The 15,669-nt window shown below is 29.2% G+C and overlaps 4 protein-coding genes across 4 annotated transcripts; all 4 read left to right on the top strand.

Moving 5' to 3' along the window:
- The first annotated feature begins 6,833 nt into the window (after positions 1 to 6,833).
- LOC111032660 (52 kDa repressor of the inhibitor of the protein kinase-like) lies at positions 6,834 to 9,426 on the top strand. The gene is made up of 3 exons (XM_022313061.1): positions 6,834 to 6,951; positions 7,028 to 7,873; positions 8,006 to 9,426. Exons 1-3 carry the CDS (start codon positions 6,834 to 6,836, stop codon positions 9,424 to 9,426), a joined length of 2,385 nt encoding a protein of 794 aa, XP_022168753.1.
- A 704-nt stretch (positions 9,427 to 10,130) lies between these two features.
- On the top strand, positions 10,131 to 11,184 carry LOC111032708. The gene has a single exon (XM_022313145.1). The coding sequence runs from the start codon at positions 10,208 to 10,210 to the stop codon at positions 10,601 to 10,603; it is 396 nt and encodes a 131-aa protein (XP_022168837.1). The 5' UTR covers positions 10,131 to 10,207; the 3' UTR covers positions 10,604 to 11,184.
- Positions 11,185 to 12,577: 1,393 nt separating this feature from the next.
- LOC111032659 (zinc finger MYM-type protein 1-like) lies at positions 12,578 to 13,554 on the top strand. The gene is made up of 2 exons (XM_022313060.1): positions 12,578 to 13,389; positions 13,446 to 13,554. The coding sequence occupies exons 1-2, from the start codon at positions 12,578 to 12,580 to the stop codon at positions 13,552 to 13,554; spliced, it is 921 nt and encodes a 306-aa protein (XP_022168752.1).
- A 37-nt stretch (positions 13,555 to 13,591) lies between these two features.
- Positions 13,592 to 14,491, top strand: LOC111032698 (52 kDa repressor of the inhibitor of the protein kinase-like). Its single transcript, XM_022313133.1, has 2 exons — positions 13,592 to 14,107; positions 14,188 to 14,491. The coding sequence occupies exons 1-2, from the start codon at positions 13,622 to 13,624 to the stop codon at positions 14,299 to 14,301; spliced, it is 600 nt and encodes a 199-aa protein (XP_022168825.1). The 5' UTR covers positions 13,592 to 13,621; the 3' UTR covers positions 14,302 to 14,491.
- The last annotated feature ends 1,178 nt before the right edge of the window (positions 14,492 to 15,669 follow it).

Raw genomic sequence — 15,669 nt, 5'->3', positions numbered from 1 at the left:
ATACAAATTTATAAATGTCAAATGATTTTATTTAAATATAATTCAATAGTACTAATTAGGAATAAGTGCATGTGTTCTCATTTATATTTAATTGTTTTCTGGGCTTTTTTTTCCACAGTTAATTTAATGATATATCTGCTTATTGTACTCCTCTTTATACGTCGATTAATGTCCCTAGACAGAGAAATACTGAAATTCCACATTTAAAATACAGTGTATGAAGAAAAAACATGACGGCATATAGGTACGGTTGAATGTATTAAAATTCCTTTATTACAAAAGGCAATGCTATCATGGACACACTCAGGGGGGTGCCGGTCGGGCATGCTATCTGCTATTTAATAATGTATTATTAATGATCGTTTTATCAATTGTAAAAACAAAAAAATAGAATGTGCCATGTTATCAGAGATTTTTTACTTTGCCCTCCCCCCCCCCACGGTTTATACTTCGGTGGGTGCCCTTGAATATGATCATGACAGTTTTACCCGTTTTTAGATGTAGTCTGATACTCTGATGATATCTTTAAATGGGCGCATGTAAATTCCGCCTGAAATGAACTACTGGTAAAATAAGGTACATGTAAATTCCGCCAAAAAAAACTATAGGTAAAAATAGGTACATGAAAATTCTGCCCGTATAAAAATTATAATTAATAAACATATCCTGCCTATAAGTAAAAATTCTTATTACTTAATAAAGTTTTTATAAAGTAAGTACCTAGTTTTAAAAAATTATATGATAAATAACATAGATTAATCATTATAAGTATTTAAATAAACATATATTTCACATATTAAGTCAAAAAAATCTTAAAAGTAGTACTTAATATTTATAATAAATATGAGTCAAAATCCCCAAAATAATGAGCCACGTCTTCTACATAATTATCCATCGAGATTTCATTATTTTTATATTTTCTAATTATATTTTGCATGCAATATATACATATTTTTTGATTTCGAATTTCTATATTTATGTGGTTCATTTATACTATTTATTTTTATGTAATTTTCTAATTGAATTTGCTTACGTTTGTCTAAAAATATAAAAATATGAGGATGATTATAATTAAAACTTGTATTAAATGGGAATGAAATGACTCGCAAGTATTGGTCGTTCTGTTTAAATCTGCTGTGGCAGCAGCCCATATATTTGGAGGAAAAGCTGCGTCATTACTTATATAATTATTTAATAAATAATCTGAAAATTGTGTTAATCTATGGTCATTTGGCTAAGAACTTATTGAAAATACTTCAAAGTAATCAAAAACCATCTCGGGCTCTAAAAAAACTAATCTGAAACATTTAAGTATCCAATTTCTAATGTTCGAGGCTTCAGTTTTATATTCTACGTTTAACCCTACGGTTTGAACATACCTATACCAAGATTGTAATAAATGAAAACGACAACCATAAATTTGAATATTTGGCCAGATCGATTTACATGCGTTGTGTATGGCTTTTTCGAAGTCAATAACAACATACTTTGGCTCAAATAAGTAATTATCATGAATACAAAGATTAACTATTAATTTAAAACATTGCAAATAAATATTTTGAGTTTTTGCTTTTAATAAACAAAAAACTAAAGGTATATATAATGGCCATTAAAATAGCCATGTATAGTTAATAGTTGTAAAAAAAACTTAGAACTATATTCAAATGTACCATCCATGTAATTTTGTAACTTCCAAATACTATAATACATTGCGTCGCGACTCGCGAACGGTACGGTCGAATCGCACAGTTACGGAACGCTAAGTTTTAAAATATTTTTTTTCTGTGTGGAATTTACAATTTCCCCTTTAAATACATATAATTTATACATTATAATTCTTCATTATTAAGTTTCCTATGATTAATCGTGTACATTTTGAATAACTTGTCTAATTGATAAATTTGATTTAATAAATATAATATACAAAAATCGTTCAAGAAAAATAAAGTATATTTTATATTATTATAAGTTATAATAATTCATTTTTTAATTTATATAATAATACTATATTTAAAAAAGTTTATTTATGATGTATTAACTATTAATATAAATTAAAGATCCCGGCATTAACACTGGGCACAATTAATGTATTCACAAATCTTTAAAATTATTTTAATAATATAAATAATGCAAAACTGTAAATCGAATAGCAAACAAAAACGCAGGTAAGGTACTTTTACCCACGGTGGTTATTTTTAACAGTTGAATGCAGACATACAAAAAAAAATACTTTATAGCCGACTTGGAAATGTTTTTTAATGGCCGAAATTCTCTTATCTTAGAAGCCAATGCTTACATTTTCATAACATTGATATAGATATCATTGTTTTCACTTATCATGTTAAATGATAAATATTAGTCCATGGTTTTATTATTTCAATAACTTAACTTATTTAAATCTTAAATAGCTGGTAATTGAGTAGCTACTATGGTTTCATAAATATAATTTGTTATTTAATTCCAGCTCTGTTACTGTTATCTATAATACATACAAGAATTTAATATAGACATATAGATATAGTAGTAATTTAATTGTACCATTTAATCGCACTTATTTGTTAACTCAAAGACTAATGAGTAGAGAAGTCTATTTATTACGTTAATATAATATGAATATAAACTAGGCTCATCCGAATTCAAGAATGCACGTATTGGAGGAGTTTGAAACTTGTTTATTAAATATGTTTCTTTGTATTGTATTTCTCGTGTGTTGCAATAATGCAATAAATTATGTTATTATTATAAAATTAACCATATAATTTGTGATTATAATATTATTATAATGTTCTAGGTATTATCCATTTATACAATTTTACATCTTTAAAAATGTTGGATTCCCATTTCCCGCTATAAATTATCATGGTTTATCATTTGGTCATATACTCATAACATGATCATTAACGCATATTTAGTAAGCATTTACCTCTTAGAAAAGAGAATTAATGTCGGCTTCATAATTTTTTCATTGTAGGAGTAGGGAGTCGTACCTATATCTAGTATTTTTAAATACATGCGGTTTGATGTTATATTGGTAAATTGGTTTGATAATTGGTTTTTTACATATATCTATGAATAACCCATACTATGTGATAATTGATAAATACCATAGTGAAAGCCGATGGAATATTTTTCGGAGAATAATTATTAATAACACTATATATTTTTAATTATGGATGTCAGAGTGATTAGAAGATGGGTTTTATTGAGTTTTCCCAAGCCTAATCGGAGATACAAACATAGACTTATGGGTGCAGCTGAATCAATAGAAATTGACGGAACATTAGGTATGAAAACCATAGATAATAGATATTCTCTTTATTATTTATGATGATAACGGGTGCAAGTGGATGGAGCTTGTTATTAGGATCGAGAGTTGAAAAAGCGCGGGAATAATTTTGAATATTTAAATATATATATACTATTACTAATAAATCAATTACCTGTAGAAATTATAAACGATCATAAAAATATTATTTATAGACGTAGGTTATGTTATTACTTATTATATTAAAACTAAAATATTATTTTTAATAAAGTACCTATGATAAATATTTATTAATTGTTTATACTTTTACTGCATTTCATTATTTATAAATTTGAACAAAACATTCAGTTATGAAGACGTGCACAGCGAATTGATTGTTCATTTTGTAAAGACATATATTTGTATTATACAATTTTTGCAGTTCAAACAATTGGATGGTTGTAAGTGTAACTTAATTAATCCAAGTTATGATGTCATACTTATATGTAAATGTGCTGACTACCTAAGATAATACCAAAAAGATTTATTTAATAAAAATAATATTTTATTATTTCTAAAAACTAAAATTAAACAAGATATTTTACATGGATGTTTTTCAGAATATTGCAGATCATATATCTAATGAATGTGTATTCAATAATCATGGAGAGCAATTAATTAATCTAATTATAGATCTATTTTTGAAAGTTCGTCTTAGACATATTGGAACTAGGATAAACTATTTTATTTTAGAGTAGTTGTATACTCGTGTGAGGAGTACTCGAATATAGTCCAGTGAAAACCACAGAAGAATGTAGTTTAATTTATTTTGTGATGAAACAGTTCAGACAATTGCAGTGTACCTACCTAAATTGCCAATCCCCAATGCCATATAATCATATTTGTACGAATAAAATTACCTTAACATTATACCCATCATTATGTATATTATAATTAAAACATTATTTTGATGGTCTATGAATGTCCTAGATATAAACAATAAATTAATAAACTAGGTTGCTAGGTTCCCTATACATACAGTCTAAACGTCTGAAGCCACATATCCACCATTACTAGAAGGTCATTCGGATCTTATCATGCTATAATTTTGATAAGACAATTAATACATAATCAATGTTTAAACATTTTAACTTTTTAGTTCTTTAGTCTTTTATCGTTAAGGTAACAAATTGATATTTATGATTATGTTTGATGTTAATAATTGATTGTTATCTAATTAATTTAAACTTCTGATGATAATTTTAATAATGATTTCTTGTTGTATTTATATATAAACATATAAATTAGGTACGTGTATTATAATACTATTAATTAGGTTCTGTTTTATGACCGATTATATTATTGTATATTAATAATCATTAGATATAATATTTAATAGAACAGTTTCTTAATTAGGTATTTAGGTACTATATATTAGGTACCTATATTGGTATTTTGACAATTTAAAACAATGGTATATATTATTATAAAGATATTAATACTTTTACATATTGTAAAATAAAATAGTTTTATGAAGCTTTTGTCTTTTGCTAGTTACCTTCAATATTGAAGAAGTTAATATTTTTCTATAAGAGTGTGAAATATGTGTGTGAAATAAGTTTGATTATTATAACTTTGTATTTCTTGCATGTATGTCTGTTACATACCAACAGTTCATACTTTCAAGTTTCAGGAAAGAGTTGACAATAATGCTAAGATACTTTCAACCCAGATGATTATATTAGTATCTATATTCTTAGACAACAATTTATTGCTATTTATCAAATACTACTGAGTATAGACTTAAAGTATGTTTCAGTGGTTTTGATAATTCTGAAAACACTTTCAGATGCTAATTCTAAGCCTTCTCTGTGTTTCATTCTTGTTGGAGTTTTTAATGATTCATATTTCATTCCTTATAGTACAGTATGTATGTTCTTGCACATATGAATCATCTGTCACAGCTTTGATGAATTCTTCACCAGTGAGTACTGGTAATATTTTTTTTTACATATTCTGCTATACAACAAAGCACATTGTCTGTCAATGAACTTAACATTGGATTGTTGCAGTTGTCAGGTATTAACAATTCAAATAAATTACACTTAGAACATTCATGTGCAGAAAGTAAATATTTTATTCACCTAGTATAACATTTACAACAGTCCACAAATATACAGTGGTCTGTACTGGAGTTAATATATTATGTACATTGTACAGTGATTAAACTCCACAAATATTTTCTATGAAAAGTGTAAACAAATAACGAATAGGTATATCGTATAAATAATATATATTCTATATAGGTAATAATATATTATATAATATGTTAAAGAACAACAGACTGGTTTTAACAAATAATTCCTTTATTATTTAAAATTTAAAATCAAACATTTAAGAATTAAATACTGCATAAATATTTTAATCTCGAAATGTGTTTTTGAAAGTATACAATCATAATTTATTGTGACAAAAATGAATATCAATAAAAAAAACCCTTACATTTCAAATATTTCAAACAAGAACTCAAATTTTGGTGGGATTACAGCATGCATTTGAACTACTCAAAATGCCGTATAATAACTTCACATCATATCACTAGTTAGACTAGTTAGTAATCTAGCTTATTATATATATCTGTGATGAACGTGACTTCAAATATGAATTTGCATAGCCGTACAGGAACCGAAACCGAAAATAAAATCTCGACATCAGTATGCTTAACTTATAGGATACCCTAGTCAAATCAACTGTGTGTGAACTCGTTATTAACCCCCCCCCCCCCCAAAGAAAAATTCTGGCTAGAGAGGGTATATTTGACGGAGCGCCTGTATTTCCATCAGTCTTATACGCGAATCGGTCCGGGTCTCTCGCCGAACAGAGAAAAGCAACTCCTGGTTATACTTCCACACTCAGCGTACAATCAATTTTAAATAGGTGCAGTCATAATGTCATATGTAAGCAGTGGCGGATCCAAGGGAGGGGTAAAAGGGTAAATACCCCCCCCCCCTTGAGCTTATTATATTTAAATTTTATAAATGTATTTAAAAAAAAAAATGTCGGTTGAATTTTTTCGTTTTGATAAAAAAAATTGTAAGAAATTTTGATAAACATGATATGGGTTGTCAGAATCAAACCACAACATAATATTTAGGTTATATTCAGCGTTACGTATCATTGCATATCGGTATGAACCGCTAGATTGTATTCCTCTATTATCTATTTACATTGTTCCACTGTGTCTTACCTATACATTTATTAATAGCTTATAACAGTTAACGGTTATAACGATAAAAACGTACCCACTACCCAAATGAATTATGATAAACTGTCAATCGGGATTTGGTATGACGGTTTACTACATGGTAACTACACTCGTTTAATGTTAAAACCACAAGTACACTAATAAATAATAATAAAATTCTATCTTATCTTTTTGTATGTATATCTACGATAAAATATCTTGTAGAGTTGTAGACTGTAGTCTTTAGATTTTCAGATTAGTTGTGTCCTACGCATCAAAGTCAGTGCGTGACGTGTATTATTATATTTCCATTCCGTATTTTCAATTTAATTTTGTCACGTAAAAATGTCCAAACGAAAGTCTAATCCTATTCTAGAAATGTTCAATAAAAAACAAAAAAATAATGAAAATGACGTTAATCACCTAGCCTCACACTCGCCTGTAAAATCAGTAATAGATCAAGGTATTAATGAATTACTAAATCCGTAAAAAAAAAATATTGTTTATTAACTTATATTTGATATTAAAACTGTTAATAGAGATGCAATATGAAGATATTATAATTGAGTGTAAAGGTGATGAAGAAGAATTAAATGTAAGTAATTTATTACAACTCCATTCTGACAATCCTGAAAGTGTGAATAATGAATGTAATGATGTTGGTATTTTGTTGGAGTCAAAAACTATTTTCACTGATACCATAAAAAAACACTTGCTTACAAATCCATTTATTCCCCATCAAAATGATCCGCTACCATATTCTGAGCATTTAAAAAAAGGAAATACTGTAAAATATTATTTAAGATTTCATCATTTTCAAAGATTTACATGGATAATATACTCACCATTTAAAAAAGGAATTTATTGTAAATTTTGCACCATATTTGCTTTAAATAAACTAGTAGGATCTTATAAATGTAACAGCGAAGCAGGCTATTTAGTAAAATATCCTCTTATTTCCTTTTCTAAACTTATTGGTAAAGATGGAGCACTTATAAAACATGAAAATGCTATATATCATAAAAATTCAGTTGAAGCTTCAAAAGACTTTTTAAAAATGTACGATCGGCCAGAACTAGAAATAATTAATAGATTAGATGATCATAGATTAAAACAAATCAAGGAAAATCGTTCAAGATTATTACCAATCGTTGATACTATTATTACTATGGGTAAACAAAACATACCATTTAGAGGTCATAGAGATGACGGAAATTTGCTTGATAAACCTGAAAACTCCAGTATTACGAATGAAGGGAATTTTCGTGCTATTTTGAGAATGCGTGTTAGAGCTGGAGATAACGAGTTAAAAAATCATTTGCAAAACAGTTCACAAACGGCCACTTATATTTCTAAAACTACACAAAATGAGTTGATTGATATTTGTGGGAAAATCATTTCAAATAAAATATTAAAACAAATTTCTGTTAATAAATTATATTCAATAATGTTTGATGAAACCACCGACATATCCCACATTTCCCAATTAAGTTTAGTATTAAGATATTTCAACAAAGATTCAGTCAGAGAAGATTTCATTTCCTTTGTTGATGTCCATCAAGTTAATTTCGAAAATAATGATGTTGAACCGAAAATAACTGGTACTTTGTTGGGAAAAACTGTTGTTAAAATAATGAACCAAAATGGATTGAACTTAGATTACTGTGTTGGTATTTGTACTGATACTTGTAGTGTCATGGCTTCAGAGCAAGCTGGTGCTGTTTCTGAAATAATGAAGCATACAAAGAATGCAGCCAGAGCTCTTTGCCGAAGTCATGCACTAAATTTGGTATTATCTAAGTCAGCAAATATTTCAAGTGTTAGAAACTGCTTTGGTACAATTAAAGAAATAATTGCTTTCTTCCATAGTTCAGCCAAAAGAAATTTTGTTCTCAAGCAAAAATTAGGTTCCGAGTTGAGTGGCTTATGTGATACAAGATGGGTAGAACGACACGAATCTTTAATGTTTTTTAATGATAATTTATTACAAATACTACAGGCTTTAGAATGTATAAGTACATGGGATGATGTGACTTCTTCTTCAAAATCACATTGCTTTATTCGTTGCTTAACATCTACTGACTTTATCGTCTCTGTAAAAATTACTAATTTAATTTTTACAATAACACATTCCCTAAGTAAAGCACTCCAAAAACAAAGTTTGAATGTGAACACTGCCACTGAGTTAATTAATAATACTAAACAAATTATACAGAATGAAAGATGCCAAGCAAATATTACATTTAATAGAATTTGGAAAACCATTCTAGACATTTCAGAAAAAATTAATATCGTTCCTTGTATGCCAAGACTATCAGTGAAACAAACTTGTAGGTCCAACATCTCATCTGATACAGTTGAAGATTATTATAGAAAAAATACGTTTATCCCATTATTAGATGCCATTATTACAGATTTCAACCAAAGATTTGAAAAAAATACTGTTCCAATAGAAATAGTTTTATCGTCTTTACTTCCAAAAAAAATATCTCAATTAGATACTGAAGAACTACAAAGAGTAACATCACATTTATGGGGAAAATATTCAGAATTACTAAGTACGAACATAAGTACTTACAACAACGAAGATATATTCAAGTCAGAAGTTGAACTATGGAAAGCCAAATGCAACAGTAATAATACAATGTACAACGTATTGGATAATGTAGAACTTTTGAAATTATGTGACGAAGACATCTATCCAAATTGTAATTTTTTAATTAAGATTTTGGTTGTTTTACCTGTGACAGTGTCATCGGCAGAGAGAAGTTTCTCTACCCTCAAAAGGTTAAAAGTCTGGTTGAGAAATAGAATGAGTGAAGAGAGATTAGTTGGATTAGCTCTGCTGAATGTACATAATGATATTGAAATCACGCCTGATGAAGTCATTGACCTGTTTGCCAAAAGTAAAAATAGAAAGCTAGACTTAATTCTTTAAATTTAAATTTAATATTTTATTTTTATAATTATTTTATTGACATATTATATACTATTGTGTAAAATGTACATTTATATGTAATCTTATTATATTTTTAATTTTTTTTTTGTATTTTTTTTTGTCGCTGTACCTACCAGATCTTTTAAATTAGTGTTTTTTTTAATTATAAAAATGTTGTCATTGATACCAGTTTGTAAGAATAAATTCTAAATGAATATTAAGAAGGAAATAATAAGTAATTAATGTTTATATTAATAAGTATGTTATTAAGTAGGTATGAATAGTATCTGATGGATATATTTTTATTACCCCCCCCCCTTGATGAATTTCTGGATCCGCCCCTGTATGTAAGGACACGAGTAAGACTCCCTGAGCATATTTATTTCACAAGAATAAAATAATAGGTATTCATTTTATTTTGGTACAGAACGGAGCCCTAGGAAACAAAAAATAGAAACAATACATAATCTATTCTTAATAATGTACTAAACTAAAAGTGCTGTCGACGGTTGATTATAATTTTAAAAGCATCTAGGTAACGGAAATAAAGAGGAGAAACTAACGGATAAAACAAACAAATCAGTTCGACGAAAGTACCTAAATAAAATAATAAACATTTTTAATACATTTATTGGTATAGAGGTACATTATATTATTATAATATCATTATTTTGATCTTTATCATTAATTATTTTTATCAATTATCATTGTACTATAGTGGTTCTAATACAAATAATATACTGATTAATATACTGCTCGGCCAGCTGCGCACCCATTCATTATGGGTACGTCTAACCTTGCAGCTTACTTAGTGCTGTTGTTGATCACGTCTGCTACGGCGGACGTTAGCGAGGACTACGATTACCCGTACACAGACTTTTTCCCGGAGTTGTCGATCCAACCCTCAGGACTGGACGCCACCGCGGACGCTGATTCCGACGAAATGCAGGACCTCCGGTTCGTTGACTACAAATCAGTGCCGAAATTGGCCACGGTCCTCGACGACTTGCCGTTGAGTTCCACGCAACTGCTGTCGGCGATTGTCCAACGGTCAAACACAAGCGTGGCCGACGGCAGGTTGAAGCAGACAACGGTCGCCAAGAAAAGCGGTGGCGTACCTTGGCACGATTCAGATTTCGGTAGTATCTACCTATTATATCACATAATAAATTGCTAAGTGTGCTTGTTATATGCCCCCTCCGACAAAAAAATAAAAATTCCGCATTGCATGATGGGTACCTAGCACCAGTGGCGTACATACGGGGGGGGGTTTCGGGTTCAAACCCCCCCCAGGACCAAAAAAAAAAAAAAAATATGTGATATTATTGATGAATTTCTTATGATACACGGACAAACAAACGTCATAATAATATGACTATTGAGTAAACACTATACTTTACCAACAACGAAAAAAGATTTCAAAACGAAATTATGGTTGCCGTATATACACTTAAAATATGTACACTATATTATGTAGTATGTACACTTGATCGTACACAGTCAGTTAATTGCATAGGTACATATTATTAATATTGTCATTATCTCGACTGACTCGATCAGACAACGGAGGAAAACCGATTACCTACGTTATAATCGTTGAATTTCTCGTGAGCGACAATAATACGGTGAAATGGATTCTATTTATATAGCACTATCGTAAATGACCATGTTAAAATATTTAATTATGAAATGTTCGTTCATTTTATTCTATTCTGCCGTTGGAGAAGTTTATGTCAACAACTATTCATTGAACTCCATATACCATAGGTAAGTATTTAGTTAAGATTAATTTTAATTTATAACATTAAGTACAGAAGTTACCTATCTAATAAGTAATAAATAATAATAAATACCTAAAAATAATAAATAAGTATTATTTATTTTAATTGTCTTTCAAACAGATATTATTTGTGTAAATCATAATACGATAGGTATTTTTAATTTTAATGTTTTAACTATCAACGTGAATACTGTTATTGTGAAACCAAAATTGAATAATGTTAAAATTGCAGGACCACATCACCATCTCACAAAACCGTAAAATCGTAAAATCAGTAGGTAATTGATTTTTTTTATTTTTATTTTTAGATTTTAGTGTTGGTATTTATACAGCATTATTAGCATATTTAGGCAAACTATATCATATTATTATGTCAATATTATTGACATTTTGACATGGCAACAAATAATGAAATGCAAAAAAATGAAATAAAAAAAGTAATGAAAAATTAATTTGTTAATTTAACGTTGATAAAAAATACATTTATTAAGTTAGTAGTTAAGTTTTAAAATTATTATTATCACATCATTATCATTATCATTCGATTTCGATGTATTTTAGGTTTTGAAGTTAAAATAAATAGTAATCATGGCTGAAAAAAAACAATCGAAAATTCAATCTTTTTTTTCAAAACCACCTTCAATAACGAATTCATTGTCAAATTCATTGAATGCAACTCAAACAGTTATAAGTTCCTCTAGTTCCTCATTACCATCAACTGTAACTGCATCTGATACACCTATCACTCAGTTCACACCTTCGACTACAGATATTAATCGTACATCTTCCAGTTATAATATTTTTGACATTGTACATTACACAAATAAATTGTTAAAGCAAAGTGAAATAGAAGACATTTTGAGCAAAATTTGGGTCCTTGATATTAATTACAATTTTCCTATCAAAATATCAGTAGTCGGTAAACAACAAAAAGTTTTGAAGTTGAAATTTCAACATAAATGGCTTATTAACTTTCCCTGGTTGGCTTATTCAGAAGTAAACAATGGTGTGTATTGCAAATATTGTGTTGCTTTTACTAAAAATGAAGCCGGTGTTAATAACCAAAAATTGGGAGCATTTGTATTAAAAAAATATGATGATTGGAAACATGCATTGGAAAACTTTAAAAATCATTCGGATTTAGAATATCATAAAAAGAGTTTACTAGATGCCGATAATTTTTTAAACATGCTTAAAAATCCAACAAGGGCAATCGATAAAATAATTGACAACGAAAAAAACAAACAAATATTGCAAAATCGAAAAAATATTATTCCAATAATTGAGGCAGTTATTTTGTGCGGCCGTCAAAACTTGGCATTAAGAGGACACCGTGATTCAGGAAAAATTGAAATCAATGACTCAAAAGTTATGAATGAAGGTAATTTCAGAGAAATTTTACGATACCGAGCTCAAGGAGATATTGAAATGAAAACCTATTTGGAAAGCTCGGGAAAGATGAAATATACTAGTCATAGAAGTCAAAATAATATTATTGATGCTTGTAACAAAATTTTATTGGACAAAGTTGTTTCTAGAGTAAATACAGCAAAATATTTTTCAATTCTGGCTGATGAAACTGCGGATATTTCAGGAGTGGAACAGGTATCGCTATGTGTTAGATATATCAACTCAAACACATTAAAACTTACTGAAGAATTTTTACAATTTGTACCAACTAATGATATGACCGGTAAAGGAATAGCAAATTTAATCCTAGAAAATCTTAAACAATTTGGTATCAATACGCAATATTTACGCGGGCAAGGATATGACGGGGCAGCTGCAATGGCCGGAAAATTTAATGGTGTCCAGGCTCACATTAAAGAAATTCACCCAAATGCTCTATATGTTCATTGTTCAGCCCACTCGTTAAATTTGGCTGTTTCTAAATCCTGTAGTGTACCAGCCATACGCGATTGTCTTGGGACAATAAGTCAAATCAGAGATTTTTTTATTTATCCAAAGCGGAAGTCAGTTCTAATTCAAAAAATAGAAAACTCGTCCGAAACACCATCCAAAAAAACGCTTAAAAGAAGTTGCGAGACTCGTTGGATTGAGAGATACCATGCCGTTCATGACTTTTTAGAACTCTTTGAGTATGTTGAAGAAGCTTTGGAAGATATTTCTGAATGGAATGACAATGATACATCTGAAAAAGCAAGGCGACTTAGAATCTCTATGTTAAATTCCGAATTTATTATTTGTTTATTTGTTTTGAATAAAGTATTTGCATTAGGTTTAGTCTTATCAAAAGTTCTTCAGCAAACAAGCATAGATCTCAAAGAAGCTATGTCATTGGCACAAGACACAAAACAAGAACTTACAGAGATAAGATTGAATGCTGAAAAAGAATTTGGAGACATTTTTGAACGTGTAAAATCACTGGCTGAGAAAATTGACATTGCGATAAACATGCCAAGAATATCAAAAAGACAAACCAACAGGTGTAACATTCAAACAAACGATCCAGAAATATTTTATCGTGTATCAGTATTTATTCCGTACATAGACAAATTCATTAATGAATTGGAAGAAAGATTTACAAATCACCAAAGTACATTGACAAGCTTCCATTCCTTATTCAAAGAAAGTGGTTTTGAAGAAGATTTTATATCTCTTACAAAACAGTATATCGAAGATCTAGAAGATATTGGAAATTGTGATGAGGTATTCAAAAATGAGTTCAAACTTTGGCAACGAAAACTTAAATGTTTATCAGAAACGGATAAACCAAAAAATGCAATGGACGCTATTTACATATGTAATGAAGCCATGTACCCAAATATTTTTAAGTTACTTAAAATATTAGCAACTTTACCAGTTTCTTCTGCCACTAATGAAAGGACATTCTCAACTCTCAAGAGAATAAAAACTTACTTACGCAACTCTACTTCTGAGGTAGGTATGTTTAATTTAAATAAAAGTATTAATGATTATAATGATTCAACTTAATTTAATGTTGTAATTCATTTTGATAGGGAAGACTTAATGGTCTAGCTATGCTATCGATCAATAAAAATGATTCAATTACTCCTGATGAAGTGCTGGTTGAACTATCCAATAAAAAAAGGAGATTAGAATTTTTGTTATAAATAATTAATAATATAATATATATATATAATTATCTGTATTTACTATGTGCATATTAAATAATATTTTACTGCCATGAGTTATGTAAACCTTTGTATTTGTTTTGCTGTTTTGCCTATTAATATTTATACGTGTAATGTATTTGATTGTTAAGAAAATGGGTATTTTTAAAGGGAAAGTTTTAGTGTTGGTTATTTTTTTTACCCCCCCCCCCCAGATCAAATTTGAATGTACGCCACTGCCTAGCACGATTTAAGATAGTATGGTTGCCCATCGACTACGGCAGGGCATAGACACTGTGTGTAATGGCAAAATCTGGTGACTGTGGCCTTGAACACGGTCTCTAGGAGGGCGTGGGCATGCGTTATCACTTAAATAAATCATATCATTATTATCACACAAAAATAATAAGAATAACATTGGTCATTGCGTGGTTTGGTTGTTTCCGTTTTTATAATTCCGTGACTTAGAGGGATACACGTTGCTAACATTCTATCAGATTACGGATACGGTACAATTTCCAATACTTCAACCGTAGGGATACAGTAACCCGATCAGCTGATCGAGTGTCTATTCTATATTGTTTTGTGACTACGGTAAAGTAGCTTATCGAACGACCATCGAAATAAATCTTGCAATTAGCTGTTTTTAAGACTACAGCGCTTTTAGCGGAGAAAATAAAGAATATGCAGATTACTTTTACCAATGAACACAGATAGTGTGTTAAATGATAATAATTTGCAAATTAATATTTCTCATGAATCAGCGTAATGTTCTAATCACGAATAATAGATACTATCTATAATCGTGGTTCTAATACATCTGGTGAATTGTCACCACATAGATATTTATGTTAATTATACCTACAGTAATAAATTATTATTATTATGCATTTTTCTAAACTTTATTTTTTGTGTTCTAGAATATTGTTTGTATTAAAACTATTGTAATTATTTAATTAGTATCCAATCGGTGTATACCATTTACAAAAACTTGTATCATTTAACCATATAGGTCAATATAGGTACTCATAATACCAATACCATTTTGTCTATGATTTAAACAGTGGCGTGAGTTACGAGTTTACAACACTATTTTTCTCGCAGGATGCTGCAATAGTAAAAAAATTGAGATTCACCGTACTGGCTTTCCTATCACAATTCGACAGACAACCATACTATCTTAAATCGTGGTACCTAGGTTTATACTACTTAGAAATAGTTATCAACATTTTAAGAGGGGCTATAAGAAATTCGAAAATATTGTAACCGACATTATTTCAGTCGAAAATATTTCATCCAACAGTATTTAGGACGAAAAATATTTAATTCGACAGTATTTAAGCAGACAAATATTTAATCAGAACTATA

The sequence above is a fragment of the Myzus persicae genome, unplaced genomic scaffold, assembly GCF_001856785.1.
Source record: "Myzus persicae strain clone G006 unplaced genomic scaffold, MPER_G0061.0, whole genome shotgun sequence".
NCBI lineage: Eukaryota > Metazoa > Arthropoda > Insecta > Hemiptera > Aphididae > Myzus > Myzus persicae.
This window is presented reverse-complemented; position numbering and strand designations above follow the sequence as displayed.